General features: G+C 39.7%; 1 protein-coding gene across 1 annotated transcript; it reads left to right on the top strand.

The window, feature by feature from the left end:
* Positions 1 to 382: 382 nt before the first annotated feature.
* On the top strand, positions 383 to 18724 carry nampt1 (nicotinamide phosphoribosyltransferase 1). Its single transcript, XM_008400967.3, has 11 exons — positions 383 to 565; positions 6512 to 6668; positions 7545 to 7648; positions 7999 to 8127; positions 11162 to 11320; positions 12530 to 12666; positions 14296 to 14521; positions 14601 to 14720; positions 14799 to 14939; positions 15068 to 15202; positions 15393 to 18724. Exons 1-11 carry the CDS (start codon positions 512 to 514, stop codon positions 15504 to 15506), a joined length of 1476 nt encoding a protein of 491 aa, XP_008399189.1. The 5' UTR covers positions 383 to 511; the 3' UTR covers positions 15507 to 18724.
* The last annotated feature ends 851 nt before the right edge of the window (positions 18725 to 19575 follow it).

Genomic DNA, 19575 nt, shown 5'->3' with positions numbered 1-19575 from the left:
TTATGTAATATATTGTATGTAAATGTCTATGGGAAGGATTTCCTTTTGAACAGAAAGTGTTTCAGTCAGCAGTATACCGATGTTTGTTTGCATTTAATTATTTATTGCAGAATTAGGACCTTCGTGCTCCTTTTTTGTTGCAAAAGCTAGTTTTCAAAATAACATAGGCTACTTAAAAATATACCTTTATTATATCCCTGTACCTATTTAAAAAAAATGTAAAAGTGGGATAATGAGGGTATTTTCTAAATCGAAAATGTAACATTGTCTCAAAGGCTTGTAGAAGAAAGTGTTGAGATTTCTTTGTAAAGATACACGATCTTTGTTTAAGCCGAGTGACTCCCGAACATAAACGAGAGTTGCCGGAGAGTTTGTGACGACACAGCGTCCGCCCCTTCCCCCGCCCGGTTCTGTCCGCTTGTCCTTCCTCCCCTCACTTTCTGGTGCCTCTGGCAGTAGGGCGCGCAACACAACACACTGACAGCCGCGACTTACAACCTAGGAGGGGAAGATGGAGCCGAGAGAAACCGACTTCAATATACTGCTAGCGACCGACTCCTACAAGGTACGGTATCCATGGTGGGTTCGGAGGGGAGGCCGGGTGGGAGCGAGGTGAGCACGGAATGGAAATTGATCAAGTCAAGGTGGTTTCATCACCAGACCCAAGGCCATCACGCTGCTCTGCGTGGCCGGTGTCTTTCGGGTTAGCGCAGGTATAATGAGCTGGAGGAGGGGAGCACTTGTACCGCCGAGAGAGAAATCCAGATAGGCGGCATTTCTCTGTGAGCTAGCAGACTCCCACCCTGGGCGGCTGCTGCTTTTATGGAGTCGGTTCCCAGTCGGCTCTTCTGGTCATGGTTGTATTCAGCTAGCTGAATTAGCCAGTTAGCTTACAGAGACCGCAAGAGGTTGAAAGAGGGGATTGACATATATATATATATATATATATATAAAAAGCTAATGTTGGCCAACAGCTACCAAGTGCTTTGCGAATTGTCAAGGTTAGCCACAGTTGGGCAAAGTCTCACTGTAGAGGTGGTGAAACATTAACCTGGAGTGACTTTCGAGAAAACAAAACTGAAAGTTAAAAGAGAAACGCACCAATTAAATTTTCCTGCCAGCATGGTTGCCTTGGGTCCAAAGTCGTGCTATTTATTTATCCGCTCGGAAAATTTCTACCCCAGTTACCGCTTAAGGTAATGAAGGCTGTAATGGCAAAATAAAACACCGACTCTTAATTACAATGTACACAGACCAAATGTGCGTGTGATGATTTTCTAGCACGTAGCCAGTGGTTTCCATGTACAAGTCATGTGACGACAGGATGCTGATGATGAGTGCAGAATGCCGAGCAAAACTAACTAGCTAACGGGCGCAGTTAGGTAAAATTAAGCTGTAATATATATATTTAATGAGAAAATGATAAATAGTTTTTAAAATCCAGTTTAAACTAAAGAGTCCAGTCACTGAATAGTGTTAAAGAAATGTAAATGTGGCTAAATTTGTTTAGCACAGTACATTAACACTTACAAATAAAAACCTGTATTAGTTTTTTTTGACATGTAAATATCTTACATGTCAACAGAGAGGTGAAGTTTCTCTATAATGAAGCCATAAGATGTAAAATGTTTCCCCTTTAAAAAAAAACACTCAGAGAAATTATATTTCATAAAATTTTTCGACAAATTAGTTTAGGTTCTTTAGCCACTAGCATTCCTGACTACTCTCAGAACTGAAGGATTTTTAGATAAATAATTTTTTTAAATATAATGGATCAAAATAATCTAGTTCCAGTTTATTATGTTCTTAAGACGCTGTTATTAGAGTCAGACTTTGTGAAAGTAGGCAAAAATAACCAAACTATTAATGGCTAAAATGCTAACCGTGAACCTTTAAAATGAATTTATTAAGAATTGATGTCACCAGCGTTGGGAAGAACAAAGAAGCGTTTGTTAATGAAACTGAAATGACAACCATGTAAAAACCTGCGAGACATATTAAAAAGCAGAAGTATGTGGCAATTGTCAGATGTTTTCTGCAGCAAATCAGCCCAGTAATCAAATCAGCTTAGTTTAAAGCGTGAGCCTAGATTACAAAGATTTCATTATTCATTTCTTATGTTGCGACATTCTTCAGAATAAAATGAAGTATTAAAAAAGAAACCGCAGCTAAAAATGGCAGAAACCAAAACCATCGAAGCTTCTGATCATGATTTTACATTGCAAGAAGTGTGTAACAGAGTAATTACGCACTTGCAGAGTGTTCTGCAAGTGCGTATTTTAAACATGCAAGTTTCAATGTTTAAAATACATTTAAATTGTTTTAAATGTATTTTCAAGAAATGTATCTTCAGGATACGGAGAATTAAAACTGCTGAGTCATTTGTAGCTAAAACGGACAGATGTTAATATATTCTTAAAACAGAATATGCTCCAGATGGGGCAGGTTAAAGGTGGACTGGTTTTGCTTTCTGCTTTCCTTAGTTTCAGTTTAGTTTTAGGTATGCTTTGTGGTGTAGCTCAAATTCAAACTATTTTGACCGCCTTATAGCGTGTTTGACCTTTAAATAGCTTCTTTTGTATCTTGCTTTTATAAATCACACTGAACAGCAGCTAGCTAAGATCATATTTTATTGTACTAAGTGAACCAATAAAGTGTTTGGACAAATAGTTTTTTAATTAAGATGAGAGTCGTGACTAATGATCAATGATTTACCTCTGCCAAATGAACTAAATGAATCCAAACACAGTGTGTCTCACACAAGCCATAAAAAGTGACACGATCCAAATTAGTTTCAAGTTCACCTTCATACTGGTAATGCTAAAAGGTAAATGGGTCGGCGCTACACACCTGTAGTTTCATTTGTGTGAAAAGGAAACCAAGACGAGTCTGACGGTAACATCATAGTAAATGTGTGGCTGGAAAATTCATGTACATAGTAATTAATGACTCATTTCATAATATTAGCATAGCATCATAAATGAGCCTCACCCTGTAAAGGTTTCTTACTGAATGACGAGCTTAAGGAAACGTATGATGCAATTTACCCGAAAGAGCATAATTATGTAGCATGATGGCATTCCAGTGGCTGATGAAGTAACATTAATGGGTTTTTTATTCACTAAATGTGTATTTAAAATATCAAAAAATACTCACTCCAGGAACTAAAAAGTAGGAAAAATAAACCAAATTATATTTAGTTTTGGTTACATTGTTACTTTGTGTTGTCATTGCGCCTCTGGTTATTACGCTTTTGTGTGTTTTGTCGTTTCGTCTGGTTGAGGAATACAGGTTTTATGATATTCTGACAGAACTACAAACCCCATTAAGCAGAGAACCAATAAACCCTGGTGAGATTTTATTACCCTTTAGACATTTATGCTTTCCTGCAAACCCGAATAAGTATTTTGCTCCCGAAACCAATGTATGTTTGATTAGTTAAAATGCAAATATTAATGTTTCTCACTGCCAGCTCCTCTTTCAAGAGGAACTGCTGGTGTAAAAGGGATTTCAAGCTTATGATCTAATATAATCTACAGTCATTTTTAATAAATTCGACTATTCCAACGAGGCTTCTGTGTCTGTATTATCCTACTCGTAAAATGTTGTTATAATTAACAGAAATGAAGGCTTTAAAACACCAATGTGTACATCAATTTATATAAGTTACTGAAATAAATGAACCGTATTCAATATTACTGGGAAATCTCAGATAAAAGCTACAAAATCCATGTTTAAGTTGAACAAATTATTTCAAGTTTAATGCAAGTTATATTTCATAATATAGCGTTTTATATTGAAGAAATTGATACAGTGGCACATTTTGATGCATGTGCTTGAGCAAAAATATACAGTAAATGTATAATTTAGCTGGAGGGTAATGCACTTCTCTGGCGTTTTTAGAGAAAATAAATTCTGTTACCTAATAAAACCAGTGGGTGGCGCTTTTTTTTTTTCTTTTTTTACCTTCCACGCCATTACCCTCTTGATTTTCACAATTAAAACTATTTCTAAAGAAATCAAATTACTTTTCTTGTAAGCGAGGCATTATTAGTGCAAGAGCCTTCTTTCAGCCTCATGACTGACTGCGTGAAGAAACAGGTCGGGGAGGGGCAGCACTGCACAACCTTACAAGCAGCAGGAGAGAACTTTCTCCGGCATGTAATTAAAAGGACGTTTAACACCTATTCCAACTTAGTCACGTTTTCAGTTATAAAGAGTAAGAACATTTTGTCCCTTGAAGTCAGAAAAAAAAAATGCATTAACTACACCAGTAAAGTCAGCCGAATTTTATTGAAATAAACTCTTAATTCTTTGCCCAAGTTTAGAATTAATAGACAAAAGCGGATGCAAAGGTGCAGTTTTCTCTTTCTTTCTTTTAAAGTCTTGTCCCATAAAATACTTGAGTCATGCAAAAGGTTAACAAGGTTAAGCCAAACACTAATTCTCTTAGGCTTATTTGGAATCAGTTTGAGCCTCTTGCACAAAAGAGTAAGTGCCGTGCATGTGTTGTTTTGTCAGTCACAGCAGCTTGTGCATTTATTGATAAGCCATTAAAGTGTGCCTTTTGTCTGGATACGCAAGTCCGGTGTCGCACCACGGGTGCAGGTGTGCGGTGTTTATACAACACCTATGAATCCTGGGGAAAAATAGAAGTTATGGAAAAATCTGATTCACAGCTTGGGAGTTGTCAACATGAGGGTGGAAACTGTCGCATTAAAAAAAAGAAACAGGCGAGCGCTTGGTTAAACCTGCCAAATGCTGTGTTTTGGTGTAATTAAACCAAATCATCCGAGTTATGTTTTCTTTTCATCTTACCATCAACTCTCCTTGTTACTCCTGATCAAAATAACCCCCACAGCATGATGCTGCCACCATGAGTCAAACGCAGAGCAGTTGAGGGAGGAAAAAAAACGGCACACATCGTCATTGTTGTCTTTACAATTATCGACACACCTCTGACCCGCCTTGTTCCGATCATGCTGATGTTGCTTCCTTAGATAAATCTGTCGTATGAACTAAGCCGAGTCTGATCTGTGATCTAGTGCGTCCTCCCTTCGGTTACCTAATGACTCTTCGTTCGTGTCCTGCTACAGCAGCCGATAAACGGTTATTACCCTGGGACGATAAACCGGTTTCTAGGTTTTTGAATTTGAAAACGGCGTGTGCCGGTAAACATCAGGGCGCGTGGAGCAGAACACGAGCTCACGCGGTCCGGCCCAGTGTCATGTTCAGCGTCTCGGCTCTATTTTGAGTCCTCGAAAGCTCCACGGAAAGGACACGGTAAGGTCAAAGAAACTCAGTAGTTCGTTGACATTTATCTGCTGCCGGCGTGTCACCCGGGGCTCCGTTTCTCCCTCCCCGTCTTTAATCTACCTGTCATGTGCAAAATTAGGTTCTTTTATTTTATCCCTCAGAGATTGTCGCCGACTGAAGGACAAACGTGCGACTTTGAGTCGAGGGAAATGCCGTCTTCTGCTCTTAATTACTCTTTGACTCATTCGTTTACTCGTAAAACTCAGTGTACCGTTTCTTCTCCGCGGCTACAAAATGCAGGGAGTGGATTCTGTGCCGCGGCGCCAAAAGGGTTAAATCATTGAATCCTCCAGCAAGGACCCCCGAGGACATTTCTGTACTCATTTGAGATTTAATTGATGCCCGCGTGGCACCAGCCATCTGGGAGAGCATGATCCTTTCTTTTCAGTTTGTGTTAGAAACACGCCCGGACACGTCTCAGACTGTTTACTTAAGTTACACGTCGCCGAGTTTGGACGCTTGCTTGTTTGCAGTAGATTAGTGGATCCCGCATGAAGCACGCAAAACTCCCTCCGCGAACAATGGCGCGGTCGGGACGGAGGAGAAGGTTGAAAATCCGACACTTTTGTTCTGATTGTGACGTTTTTGTAAGAGTTTTTTTTTTTTTTTTTGACACAAGAGCGCGATAGATGAGGGTCTGCTTTTTAAGAATATTTCAATCTCAGGTAATTAGTGCATATATCATTCCAGAAGAGACTTTTTTTTTGTTTTTTTCCCCCCAGTTGTACCAGCAGAGTTATTTCTCCTGTTCTTGTTGTGACTCAATATGCACACCTTAACTAAAAGCCACACAAAATAGCACTTTCCTCCTTTTGCATGTCAGTGGTAGAGCTTGTTGCATAAGTATTTACACTCTCTGAACTTCTGTGCAGGTTATGACATTGCAGTCACAAATTTCTACAGTTTTCATTGGGATTTATGTGACACTGTGCTACATTACACATAAGCTGGGTTCAGGGGGACCAATTTGTGGTTACAATGTAATATGTCCCAGTTTGTGTTTGTGAGTCGTAGCGGTTTTGAAATCCTGCATTGTGAAGCTTTTCAATGAGGTAATAACTAAGGGAAGGAAGTGTGTGATTAGAGTTCATGAGATATCTAACTGTGTTTTGTTTTTGCTTGTTTGTTTTCCTCCTGACTGTTTAGAGGGTCAATCTTCATTAAATCTCATAAAATTGTATTTGTGTCTCGACAGGTGACTCATTACAAACAATACCCGCCCAACACAAGTAAAGTGTACTCCTACTTCGAGTGCCGCGAGAAAAGGACGGATCCCAGCAAAAGCAGAAAAGTCAAATATGACAAAACCGTCTTTTACGGCCTGCAGTACATCCTTCACAAATACTTAAAAGGTACGTTTCTTCTTCTTTTTCTTTTTTTTTGCACGACAAGTTATATTCTCTAATAAACAATCAAAAACTTCAAGCAACTGAAAAAAAAAATTTATGAAAAGTAACCTTGAACTCGGCATAAAAAGATTATTTGCTCTAATTATTAACTAAAGTAGGTGAACTCTGATGCTCCAAAGAGTTCCTGAGAGACATGAGCAGTGATCAACAGAAAGAAAGCCCCTGCCTCCTGCTTCTTAAGAGGATTTCACGGTGTGGCGGCAGAGGTGAGGGAGAGAGAGAGAGAGAGAGAACGGGAGACAAAAGCACAGCTGCTGCCTCACTGTTTGAGGGAGAAAGACGCGTTGTCCATGCCGAGCGTCTCGTCTCGCCTCGCTCAGCGACAAGGCCGGCCATCAAGGAACCGTCGGCGAACCCCAGAAAGCCAAGAGCGGGGCGTGAAATGAAAGGAGAACGATACATTTTTTACTTTTTATTTTTTTTATTATTGAGTAAACTCTGAAAATGTGGTGGTAAAATGTAAATTCTACAGACTTTAAAAGTTTGAGCTCTGGGTTTGTTTTGTTTTTTTGGCATGCTCAGTTCTCTCCACATAGTCAAATACATTTACCCCAAAAAGTAAAATGTTCCTTGTCACGTTTCACCTTTCTCCTCCCTCTCCTGTATTTAAAAAGCGGTTTAGACCTGGAATCCATACATGTAGGTTTTTGGCGTGTTTGCATGTAATATTGGACGAGAATACCCTGTCGGCACGCACAGGAAGCCTTGAAACTAATTACAGCAGTAAACGACAGATTAGCGTCCTAATGACTTGTTGCCTGTATTCTATCCTCTTTCCTCATCCTTTTCTCCACTTCCTCCCCCCTCCCTCCTCTTCAGGAAAGGTAGTGACTCCTGAGAAGATACAGGAAGCAAAGGAGGTGTACAGGGAACATTTCCAGGACGATGTTTTTAATGAGAAGGGTTGGACTTACATTTTGGAGGTAAGGAACTGCTGTTTATTTACTCATTTTTGCCTTAATTTAATTATTTCCTTCCTTTTCACTCAAATTATAATTATTAAAGTCGTCTTTTTTTCTTTTTTGGTTTAGTAAGGAGTTTCGGGACATTAGAGAGGGAAACAATTGTCAAATATTATCAATCATTGTTTCTGTTTTTCTCCGCTCTGCAGTTGTTAGCCTAAAAGCATTCCTGTATTCCAGAATGTTGGGTTTAAGCTGGAATTCATGACTTCTAAAACCATCTAAAACATTTGTAGATTTTTTTACAAAGTTGAAGTAATACAGCATAAAAGCTGCTCCAGCGTTCTGACAGGGATATTTGCTTTTTGCAGAAATACAACGGCCATCTTCCCATCGAAATCAAGGCAGTGCCAGAAGGAAGCGTCATTCCCAGAGGCAATGTTTTGTTCACAGTGGAGAGCACAGATCCTGAATGCTACTGGCTCACTAACTGGGTGGAGGTAGGTTTGCTTAGTTTCTCTGACGTCCCATATTCATGTTTACGCCGTCTGATTTTCTGTGTTGTGATCTATTTCATTCTCTGTGAATTTGCATTCAGTTTTTCCACACTGGACTGTCGCCGCAGGAGTGTTTCCAATAGTTCCTGCTCTATCTTGAAATTGGCTGTAAATTTCTGCTACTCGTCATATTACACAACTTAATGGCAACCTAATCAGAGTTTTGTTTGATAAAGACAAACCTTAAAAGCTAAATGCTTGCTGCTTCTGGAGCGCGGTGAAGCTAAAGCCACCAGGTCTTTCTCTTGGCAGCGTTATTCTCGTTAAAACTCTTCTAAACCTCACCGCACCACAGATCTTTAGGAACAAATTGCTCATAAGCGTCTTTTTTAAGTCAATTTGCTTCCTTCCTCCTTACAAATAATTTTGTCGTCGTTGTGAAATGGCGTCGTGTAAAAGCCGCGGAGGATCCTGCTTTCTCATAATGAGCAGCGCGGATTCACATCCTGGTAAACGGGACCGACGTGTCATTCTCGGCGAACAGGCGCCGCAACAGCGACTTGGCTGAACTGACTTCGAGCAGCATGAGTAATACTTATAACCGGTCCCCTCCTCTAACGTCTGTTTCTCTTTTCCTTTTGCAATTAAGTTTTCGCTCGTCACTCTCAGAGGTTTCTGAAGCAGGTTTTGAACTTTCAGGAAGCGAAAGCGTACCTTGAAAGCCACGCCCACTTTTGAATGCGCACACCGTGACTGTGGTGGTAGAAATTTACATTGTGACAACACTCACACACACACCCACATACTTATACACATACACACCTTGTGAGAGTTGTTCCTCGTTTAAACACACGCTTGAACACCCCCACGCCCTCCCCTCCATGCTCGCACACATGGAGACATTATTCATGCCCGGTGTAAAATTAGCCTCGGCGGTCATCTTGATGTCCTTGGGTTGCGTCACTGGGTCAATGCTTCTGGCCCTTTCTGTCCTCTCTTCTGTTTTCTATTCCCTTTGTAATATCTTCTGGATGTTTCAAAAACTTCTTTATTCCCAACATTTTCCACATTTATTTCCTTTTATTCTTTTCCTGGAAATGGCTAAGTTATGTGGAATGCCTGAAGGGCTTTTTTTTTTTTTTTTTTGCAACTGCGATTGGACATGAGGCTAAAATCAGGTTAGGGATACCAAACGAGGAGACGTGTATTTAATTTTTTTTTTTTTTCTGCGCAACACAAATTCCACTGCAACTCCGACCGTCACGAGTCCAAACGATGTTTTTTTTGTATTTGAGGAGGCATGTGACCTTCTGGGAGCCGGACGGTAGAAACGAGCTGCACAATGTGTGCAGGGAAAGTTACATGAAAGATTTGGGAACTGATTTTTTTTTTTATTTATTTTTTTGGCTTGCTATACTTCCTACACAGATGATGCTTTCTTGCTTTGCCTCAGATTAGTTCTGATTCTGATCAGAATCTTGCATTTTTCCAAATGCAGGCACAACTAGATCATTCTGCTAATTCCTAAAGCTCCGTCTAGACCGGGGTGTGAAATCTCCGTTGTGAAAATCACAAGCCGATAATTTGGCGACAGCTCCCGTTTCTTTTTACAACATGGAGCATGTGAGTTTATCCATTCAGCTAAACTCTGTAGCTCCGATTACTCTTTTTTTAATCGGCTGTGATGTTACAGGATAAACTCCTCCCCGAGTACTGCATGTCCTAAATAACTGTCTTATCAATATTACCGTAGGCTCACTCAACAACTCATTAAAGTTAGGTGTGGGTGGTTTATCTTGCTACCATTTACAGCAATGAGGATGGTAATAAAAAAATTTTAAAAAAAGACCCACAGCTCACTGCTGGAGAACCGCAGACAAGAGTGACATCTTTACACTAAATCGTAAGAACAATGAATTTGAACAGTGGTCTTTGGTCCGATCAACTCATGATTGAACATCTCAACAACAAACGTTTAAGGTAACAGACCCGTGAAGCTTACATGTTCTTCAAATTCCCCAGAACTAAATCCTATGTAACACCATAGGATTGAGGTAAGAGAAAAGGGTATGTTTAAAAAAAAAAAAGTTGGTTAGCTCGGAAAAATTAGCAACAGGTACTTCAAGTTAAAGTTCCAGTTGCTAAATGGATCGATTCCAATAAAAGAGCATAGAGCCACCAAGTAGTTTCACTTTCACACATCAGGTTCTTTCAAAGTTTCCATCATCTCTGATTTTTTCCCTGGAAGCTCAATAAAGCGGCTTTCAAGAAGCCGCTCTCCTATGTGTGCGTTCTCTCCGCCCACTTTGAGCAGGTTAACACCTGCAGGTGCGGCGCACTTACAAAACCAAGTGTCGACTAGTTTGTAAATGTCGGAGATGAATCAACCAGTCACCGAGATTGCAATCAGCACTGAGTCGGGCATTGAAAAAGTTTTGATTCTTTTCCAATCTTATTTGTTAAATGCATCAAATTTCGCTTTTGTGCTTTTTGATTTGAGCGTATTGAAACCAGAACAACAAAGCATGGGATATATTTTTAATTTAAACATGTGCTTAATCTTGATATAGTCCTCAGAAATAGAGAATTTTATTATTATTTTTTTTCCCAAAAGAGACGTTCACCTGTCAAACCTCTTAAAAAAAAAAGGAGAAATCAGTAATTGATAATAAATTTGATCTGTACTATAAAGCTGGTAAACAATTTGCATTTATTCTAAAGTATGTGGGCGAAGACCTATGCAAACACGCTTGCATTATGGTTATATAACTGTTTATGAAATTTCCCATCCAGCAGATAAGCGACTTGTTTTTACATCCAATCACTGACTCTGCTATCGAAGCATGAAGCATCAAGGAATGCATTTTCCCTTCACAGTCGGCCTTGTGTGAAAGAGCTCTCAGCTTTCATCCCTCTAGCCCCTGTTAGTTTTAGGCTTTAGTTCCAGTGAGTACAGTGAAACCAGTCTGTTGCGTAGTAAGAATTTTTCAGATCTTGTCAACATAAGTCTGTAAAAACTCTTTTTTTTTTCTATCAGACTATTCTTGTTCAGATCTGGTACCCGATTACAGTGGCGACCAACTCCAGAGAGCAAAAGAAGATCCTTGCCAAGTACCTCATGGAGACCTCTGGGAACCTGGAGAGACTGGAGTATAAACTGCATGACTTTGGCTACAGGGGTGTGTCTTCACAAGAGGTATGAATAAATGATAAAAGATAGATTTTAATACTTTTAGTTTGAGTAGCCGATTTTACAGCTTTCGTCTTCCAATCAGACATTGTGGTTTCATTAAGGGCTACAGTATAAGAAGATGGAAGAACTCTATTCAAAATATTTCTTCTAGCCCATTACGCCATAATTGCATTAGTTATATTAAACCCAGGGACAACGTCACGCTGTGCTAATTTAAAACAAAGACAAACTGATTGAAGGTGTATTGGAAACTTTAAGCATTTTACATTTGTGTGGTTAGCTTTACTTGATGAATTTATAGCAATCTCTGTGTGTATTGCTGTACATAATGCAGATTTTCTAAGATTTCCAAAGCAGATCGAAGTTCAAAATGATAAATCTGAGTTACTCAGCCTTCCTGTTAGCTACTGAAAGTCTTTCTCTCCGTCTCTTGCATTCCGAATGAACTACTGACATTTCAGAACATATCTAAGAAAATATAGTTACCTTCACACAAAGCTGTACAATGTCTGGGCTTGTTTGGACTTAATTTTTAGCCCCCTTATTCATAATGATAGATGCCAACTTTGAATTTTCTTCCTTTTGTAATTGATACATTTGATATAAGCATAACTTGGTTGCACTTAGGAATGCTGTGTCCATAAATTGAAGATGGGATTTATGAATACATACACTATATTTAAGAGGTGGAGAGAATTTATTTACTGTCCCTACTCTGTGTAGTTCATAATGACTTTTTTTTTGCTAAGTAATGCACCTTAAATCTGTGGTGTCCACAGCCAGTCCTAAAGAGCCGCTGTAATGTGTGCTTAAATGTTGACCTGATTCATCATAGCTGAATCAAATGAATGGTTCATTAGCAGGCCTCTGCAGAGCTGGGTGACATTTTTATTAAGTTTGTCATCCATTTGATTTCAAGCTTAGTCAACTCTTAAGGACTGGAGTTAGTAAACCTTTGCCATAACTGAAAGAGGAAAAATATGATAAATTCACAATAATCTATCTTCAAATCTCTTCAGAACGCTATTTCACGCTCAAATATTCTAAGGCAGACGACAAAAGCGTAGCTACCTTTGCTGTGTTTTATACTTTTACACACATTACACACTTAGTCAAAGCTAAGCTTAAAACCATTATTTCTCTTTTTCTTTTTATTTACGTGAATTAGTACTGTGTTACAGAAAATGCTTAAATATCGCTCATCATTCACAGACTGCAGGCATTGGAGCCTCCGCTCATTTGGTGAACTTCAAGGGCACAGACACGGTGGCCGGCATCGGAGTCATTAAGAAGTACTACGGCACCAAGGACCCAGTGCCAGGCTTTTCAGTACCTGCAGCTGAGCACAGGTAAACACTTCTCTCAAGGTTTTATAGATTTTGAAGTGAAATATTCCTGAAGGCATTTTGATTGTGACTCCCACTTCATAATAAAATAGTTTGTCGATAAGTTGGGCGCAAAATGCATTAGCTTTGACCTTTATTTTTATAATGCTAGCATGAAAAATATGCTAGCATCTATTAGACTTAAATGTCTTTGAGTTATGTGTGTCATTTCATAAAGTTGGCTGCTATGCTCACATTAGCTAAAATGCTAGTATTACCTAACAAGGTACAAATAGCAACCAGAAAGAAAATTAACTCGGCATGACTTAAGTTGGTGCTAATTTACTCAGTTTCCCTCACACACTTATTATCCTGTTCTGCAGATTAATTTACGGAGTGTGGCTCTGATTGGCTGGAAGTCAGCTGGAAGCCTTTAGTTTTGCTCCCGTGCAAACACTCCACCAGGAGAGTCGCTGCTCTCCCAAAGAGCCCCCTTTTTTCTTTTGGGCTGTTGCATTCTGGGACGTTGGCTTGGGTTGTCACAGCAGTTCCTGTGTAATGGCCCCGTTATAAAATCAGTTTCATTTCTTCCTCGCTGGGAGGAGTCGCTAGAAAATTCCACTTTGATTTGTATGTAAAACTGAAAGTAAGAAAATAGGACTTTGATTCTATTAAAAAGAAAAAGATTTAAATCATTTTCAAATCACTCAGTTAATAGCTTTAGAAAACTTGAGCCTGACATAAAATAATATGTTAGACTTGCACTTCGAATTTCATTGCTTATGAAATGAACTTGATCATTTTCTTACGCAATACTGTGACCCTGGGGGTGACTAGGGTTTTTTCTAACCTCAAGCTACAGTGTTTGTCTGTAATGGCCTGAATAAAATCTCAAAGGTTCATTCATTAACCTTAACAGGTGGTGTACACTGCCCTCTTCTGGAAAGTCTGTAGAAGTGCAATTTTATTAATGTGATTTTTTAGGGAGTATTTCAATGCACGGTGTCCTGCTTTTAATGTTTGTTGCAGCAGATTGTTTTCGTCTTCTGTGTGTTAAATGAAGAGTTCTGGATAGTAAAAGTCTTTTCTTTTTTTAGTTCTTTTCCATTCATTGTAGTGCATCTTAATCCTTCTGGCTTTTTGAGCTGTAGAGTATTGATTCGTCTTAAGCTTTTTGTGTTTTCTTGTGATTTTCCCAGGAATTAGCTGTGATATTTGGGAGTGTAAGGAAAATAATTTGTGGTTTTCAAGTATTTGTACAGATAAAAATCTGACATGCATTTGTAACCAATTTGAATTGAGGCCTGGACTTTGATTTGGGAATTCAAACACTTGAATATGCTTTAATCTAAACCATGTCAGTTTCAACATTCAGTATATGACCTGATAAATCAACTCCTACAATCCCTGTTGGGGTAAAATCCGTCTACATCTTAATGTTTTACTAGATTAGCATGTAGTTGTAATTTTTACAGTAATAATAATTTGCAGATATTACAATACAACAGTTAGACACTCTTTCCGGACGGGTTATCTCTTAAAATCCAAGTACAATCCGTCAAAGTTTGAGCCTTAGCTATTTTTGCCAACCACTGTATATAAAACTGCTCACTGAATTGCAACATCAACAGCTAAAAGTAATCCTCTCTGCAGCACCATAACAGCATGGGGGAAGGACCATGAAAAAGACGCCTTTGAGCACATCATCAAGCAGTTCCCCAGCGTGCCTGTGTCCATCGTCAGTGACAGCTACGACATCTACAACGCCTGCGAGAAGATCTGGGGAGAGGACCTGCGGCCGCTGATAGAGACCCGCAGCGCAGACGCCCCGCTGGTCGTCCGACCGGACTCAGGAAACCCGCTGGATACGGTTTTGAAGGTCCACACAACGGCAGCCTTAACAAGCCGATAAAACATCCCTTCAAACGTGTCGCTAACAGTCCCTTTAACGCCGTCAGGTTTTGGAGATACTGGGCAAGAAGTTTCCGACGCACGAGAACGCTAAAGGTTTCAAAGTGCTGCCTCCTTACATCAGAGTCATTCAAGGAGACGGAGTCGATATCAACACGCTGCAGGAGGTAAGAGTTCTTGGATATATCCCGATAGACGTTCAAGGTTTCAACGCGCGAGTTTACGCTGTGGACGTGTTTCATCAGATAGTGGAGGGTATGAAACATCACATGTGGTCCATCGAGAACATTGCCTTTGGATCCGGAGGGGCTTTGTTGCAAAAACTGACCAGAGATCTGCTCAACTGCTCATTCAAATGCAGCTACGTGGTGACTAACGGACTGGGGGTGAGTGTTTGCAAACTACTGAATAAAACGTGCGATAACCCTCAACACATTCATGCTCTGACTCAAAAGATTGTTTTTGTGTGTGTGTGTGTGTGTGTGTGTGTGTGTGTGTGCTCGTGGTTTCTCAGGTGAATGTGTTCAAGGATCCGGTGGCAGACCCCAACAAGAGGTCAAAGAAAGGTCGCCTGTCTTTGCACCGGACGCCGAGCGGAGATTTTGTCACTTTGGAGGAGGGCAAGGGGGATCTGGAGGAGTATGGAGTGGTGAGTTTGGAAAACTTCAAAAATAATATCCATTGAGATTTTCTACATTTTTTCACTTTAAAACAATAAATGGCCGTCTTTTATAGGCACAGACCAATTGTGAACTAGAAGTACTATTTTCATCTCAAGGGATTTTTGTTTTACCCTCCTCGTTACCTGTTTTTTATTTGTTTTGTTTTGTATTTTTCAGGACCTGTTGCACACGGTGTTTCAGAACGGGAAGATTGTGAAGAACTACACATTTGATGAAGTCAGAGACAATGCCAAGCTGAAAGACGGAGAGCTAGAGGAGCTGCTGCACTGAGTGCGGCCTCCCCGGGCCCCCGACATGTTCTAAAGCCTAAAAGAAGTCGTACTCCCAGATCCTCACCTTCTCACCCTTCACCATCAAAAATGGAGGCATTTAAAATTACTAAAAACAAACAGACAAAAAAAAAAACGTTCCTGAAAACATAAAACCCCCCTGAAGATTTAAAAAAAAAATTTTATCCGAATTCCGAAATTCTGAGGAATTTTTAGGAGGTTAAAAATTTGGAAACTAGTTTATAAAGTTCAACAGAACTCCTCCTAAAGGAAAGCGAGGTAGTACAAGAAGTAAGAACACATACACTAAAATACTATCCCAGCCAGCTGCGTCAATGTGCTGCTGCCTCAAATTGAATTCCAGCTTGTTGTTGCACTGTTAGGCCAGAATACTTCGCAGCTTCCCTGAATGTGTTTAGCCGGCTGCTGACGGGGCATTGTGCCCTAACCGAGGCGGATTGTGAAAAAGAGGGAAAGCTGTAACACTTCTGCTTGTCGTTCTGTACAGAAAATGAAAAAGAAAAAAGCCACAAATTTGAAGCGGCTTCGCTTTGCCCTCTAAGTGAAGGAAGGAACTGATGATCCTTGTGAACTGCTGTGCACTGAAAACACTGAAATACGTTAATTATTCATGTTTCGCGTCACCTCGGTAGCAGTTAATCCTAAACCCTTTAACTGTAACTATAGATGGTAATGTCACGTTATTTTCCAAAAATGTCCTGCTTTTTAATTAATCGTCGCCGCCTAAACTGTAGTTGCGTGTGCGCTGCCAACACGGACGCATCGCCCAAGGTAGAGGAACAATCGTCTCTGTGTCTCATTATGTTTTGCCCTCGGTGCATTCTCATCACGAAGATCCAATTCAAAGCCACAATCTCGAATGAAAATAAAGTATCCATTTAGAATGTTTGCAGTTTTTGTGTGTATGAATACGGACTTTCAAAATTTGCTCGATCTTCATGATGGCTAATGCACAGCCTTTTGTGTAAGATGATGTTAAAAGATATATATACATCTCAAAAGTTACCTTCACTGGCATGAAGATGACGATAATGATGACGTTGGCGTTCATGAATGATTCTAATTTCCTGGTTCCTGGCTGAAATGTGTGTTAAGTGTCTGTCCTGGTACGTGTGTTTGTGAGTGTGCTACAGGTATTTTTCTTCCCTTAAACAGCTGTGTCGTATTCCTTTATGCAAATGCTATTGTTGATGGAAGGATTAGAGGACACACAGAGTTTGGCGGCCTTTGAATCTGTACGCGGGGGGAGGAGGCGCAGGGGTGGGACATGGTCTTTTTATAGTTAGTTGAGCAGGTCAGCAGACCTCCAGTATCACTGCCTTAAGTCAGTCAACAAAGCTGTCCGTTGAATTGAATGCCCATTTACCCATCGGCTCGGTTCGCTCACCATCTGCTCCGAGTCGCCCGCGCTATTCCAGGCCTCGATGGGTTTTCTTTGCTTTGTTGACCTGCTTTCCAGTGTTGGACTTTCACTTTGTGACGAGCTTGCAGGGGGATTTCAGAGGAACAAGGAGACGGTGACATCACAGGAAGCACAATATTTGAGGGGCGGGGGAGCTTTCCGGACAGAGCAGCTGGTTGTGACGATTAGGTTTATTCCCGTGACATTTCGAACCTCTTCATTTTACAGCAGCTGTATATTAGCAAAAGTTCCTCTGATTCTTTTAGCTCCACCAAATCATATTCGTGACTCGGTGCGGTATCGCTTTGTCGGCCACAGTTAGTGGAGATGCACCTATCTCTGGTTTTGTGAAGCTTTGACCTGCCTATTCAGTACAATGTGTATTAGAAGAGGTGACGTCACACTGTGTGTATGTTAGATGAACCACTATTAAACAAGGTTTAACTCATTTTTTAAAAAGACACAATTTCGAATTGACATTTTAAGCTATATTTAGCATCTTCTGTTACACCTAGCTTGGTTAGCATAATTATCATTACTAAAACTGTAAGTTTGTTGTGAATTTGCTTGAAATTTTTCCCCCCAAAAAAATCTGTCATGATTTCCAAATCCACCATCTCCCATGACAGACAGGCCAAAATGTAACAAGGTAAAAGAAACCAACTTTTTTTCTCTGTTTAGCCTTCCTGTTATCTTCTGAGAGTCTTTCTTTCTCTCTGCCAAAATGAACCCAAGGTGTGTTAGAGAAGGCTATTTCTTTTTAATAACTTCTGACATCGCTCTGCTTCCACTGATTTTGTTCAGTAACAGCATCTACGCCAAAGAGTGTTTTTACCGCAGCCTTGTAGCACTTTGGTATGGTGGACTCACTCGTCAGAAATCGATTGGTCAGTTTGGGGTCAGTGGCGATCAAGCTGAAAATCAGCCATTTTTAGGTGCATCGGTCGTACTAGGTTCAATGCTAATTAGCGTTAGCATTAAACTGAAGCTGTGATGTCTCCCGACTCCCGTTTCTTGAGTCTGGCTCAGATATCAAACTGTTGAAACACATTGAAGATCACAGCTTCTGACCTGCTAGTTTTCTTTTTTTATTATTATTATTTTTTTATTACCCATCTGTTGTTGCTGCTCTTTTATCGCCGTAATTAAGTTTTAATGACCGTAGTTGTTTTCTTTTCCAAATATGAGGTGCATTTAGTAAAATATTATTTTACTATTTTGATACTGTCTCAGTTCTTACCTCAGAAAAATATTATTTTGTACGACTAGGGAGAAAATTGAAAAAAAATAAAAAGAGATATCACAGTAAATATCCTTATTTACAAACAGTGCGGCCATACTGCCTTCTCACTTGTACATAAAAACAAAGGGGGTGCAACCGAAAGCAGAGAGGGACGGCTAGGTGGATGACCAGACTAGATGCGATTTATTATTTTTGTCAGAACGACCATTTTTGTACCAACAGAAGAACATCCAAAACGGCTCGACAGAACCGGCCGGCGCGACTGTTCCTGGGGCCGTCGAGCCTTTTAGTTTCTGCGTGAGCGTAGTCCTGTGTGAATGCCGTGTTGTGTAATGGATGGAACAGAAGAAAAAAAAAAGTAAACAAAAAAAGAATTAAGTGTTTGTGAATAATTTTGATTTTTCTTTTCTGTTGTTTCAATCGTATGTATATGTTGTTCCAAATTCTTTTTTCTTTTCTTTTTTCCCAACACAACCGAGATTTTAACTAACATAACTTGCTATATTGTCAACAATACACTGATTAAAAATGCCACCCTCTTGGTTTGAAATGCTTCCTTCTCTTGTCTGCTTCACTGTTCGAGAGAAAGTCCCGAATTGTCCTCGGGATTTTCTCCCAAGTGTCCACTAGCATCTAAAAAGAAGCCAGGCGTTGAGTTGAGTGTGATTTATTTAAGGATCGCTCAAGCATTACAGTAAAATCACGATATTAAGAGACCTCAGAAAAGGAAACTTCACAAAAAGTACAAGTCAACAGCCACAGTCATTTCAAAGGATGTTAAAAACAAATAACAGTCTACATTGTGCGCAGAAAATCAAAACATCCATTCAATTTAGTATTTATTAGGTTAAAAATTTTTTAGATCCTTTTATGTTAATTTCAAAACGCAACACTTTTTTATTTAAAATGGCCTTTAGTTCTGGACAGATGATAAAAGTAACAACAAGCTTGTCTTTTATGAAATCATGTCTATTTCAGCTGGTTAATAACTGAGAAAAGGTCAGAGTTTATGGAAAATCCAGACATTATGTAAAGAGGAAAAAATAAGGCTACATGCTAGTAGCCGCGAACCTTCATCCATGACGGGCATTGATGCATAAAATCTAAAAAAAAAAAAAAACAGCCAAGTGCTAATCTTGCAGCTTTATTTTGAACTACTCCAGTCTGAAAATGTCTTCTTGGGAGATGCACCTGAAGCCGTAGCGCTTCTACGCCAGACGCACCGAGATCCCTTCTTGTTTTAATTGGAAAGCGACTGAATATAAAATGCAATATCACCTCCATATTTATTTTCAGAGTCTAAATATATTACACCCTTGCATAGCTACTGCTGTGTCCTCTGCAGTTTCATCTGTACATTTGACTGGAACATAATTCACTGACTTTGTTTTGAGCTGCAGATGT

This window comes from Poecilia reticulata, chromosome 23, assembly GCF_904066995.2.
Source record: "Poecilia reticulata chromosome 23, P_reticulata-male-v2, whole genome shotgun sequence".
NCBI lineage: Eukaryota > Metazoa > Chordata > Actinopteri > Cyprinodontiformes > Poeciliidae > Poecilia > Poecilia reticulata.
This window is presented reverse-complemented; position numbering and strand designations above follow the sequence as displayed.

Excerpts from the sequence above, each read along its gene's own strand:
- nampt1 (XM_008400967.3), top strand. The coding sequence starts at position 512 with ATGGAGCCGAGAGAAACCGACTTCAATATACTGCTAGCGACCGACTCC. Across the intron at positions 8,128-11,161 it reads GGCTCACTAACTGGGTGGAG|ACTATTCTTGTTCAGATCTG; the intron begins GTAGGTTTGCTT and ends TTTTTCTATCAG. Across the intron at positions 14,522-14,600 it reads CGCTGGATACGGTTTTGAAG|GTTTTGGAGATACTGGGCAA; the intron begins GTCCACACAACG and ends TAACGCCGTCAG.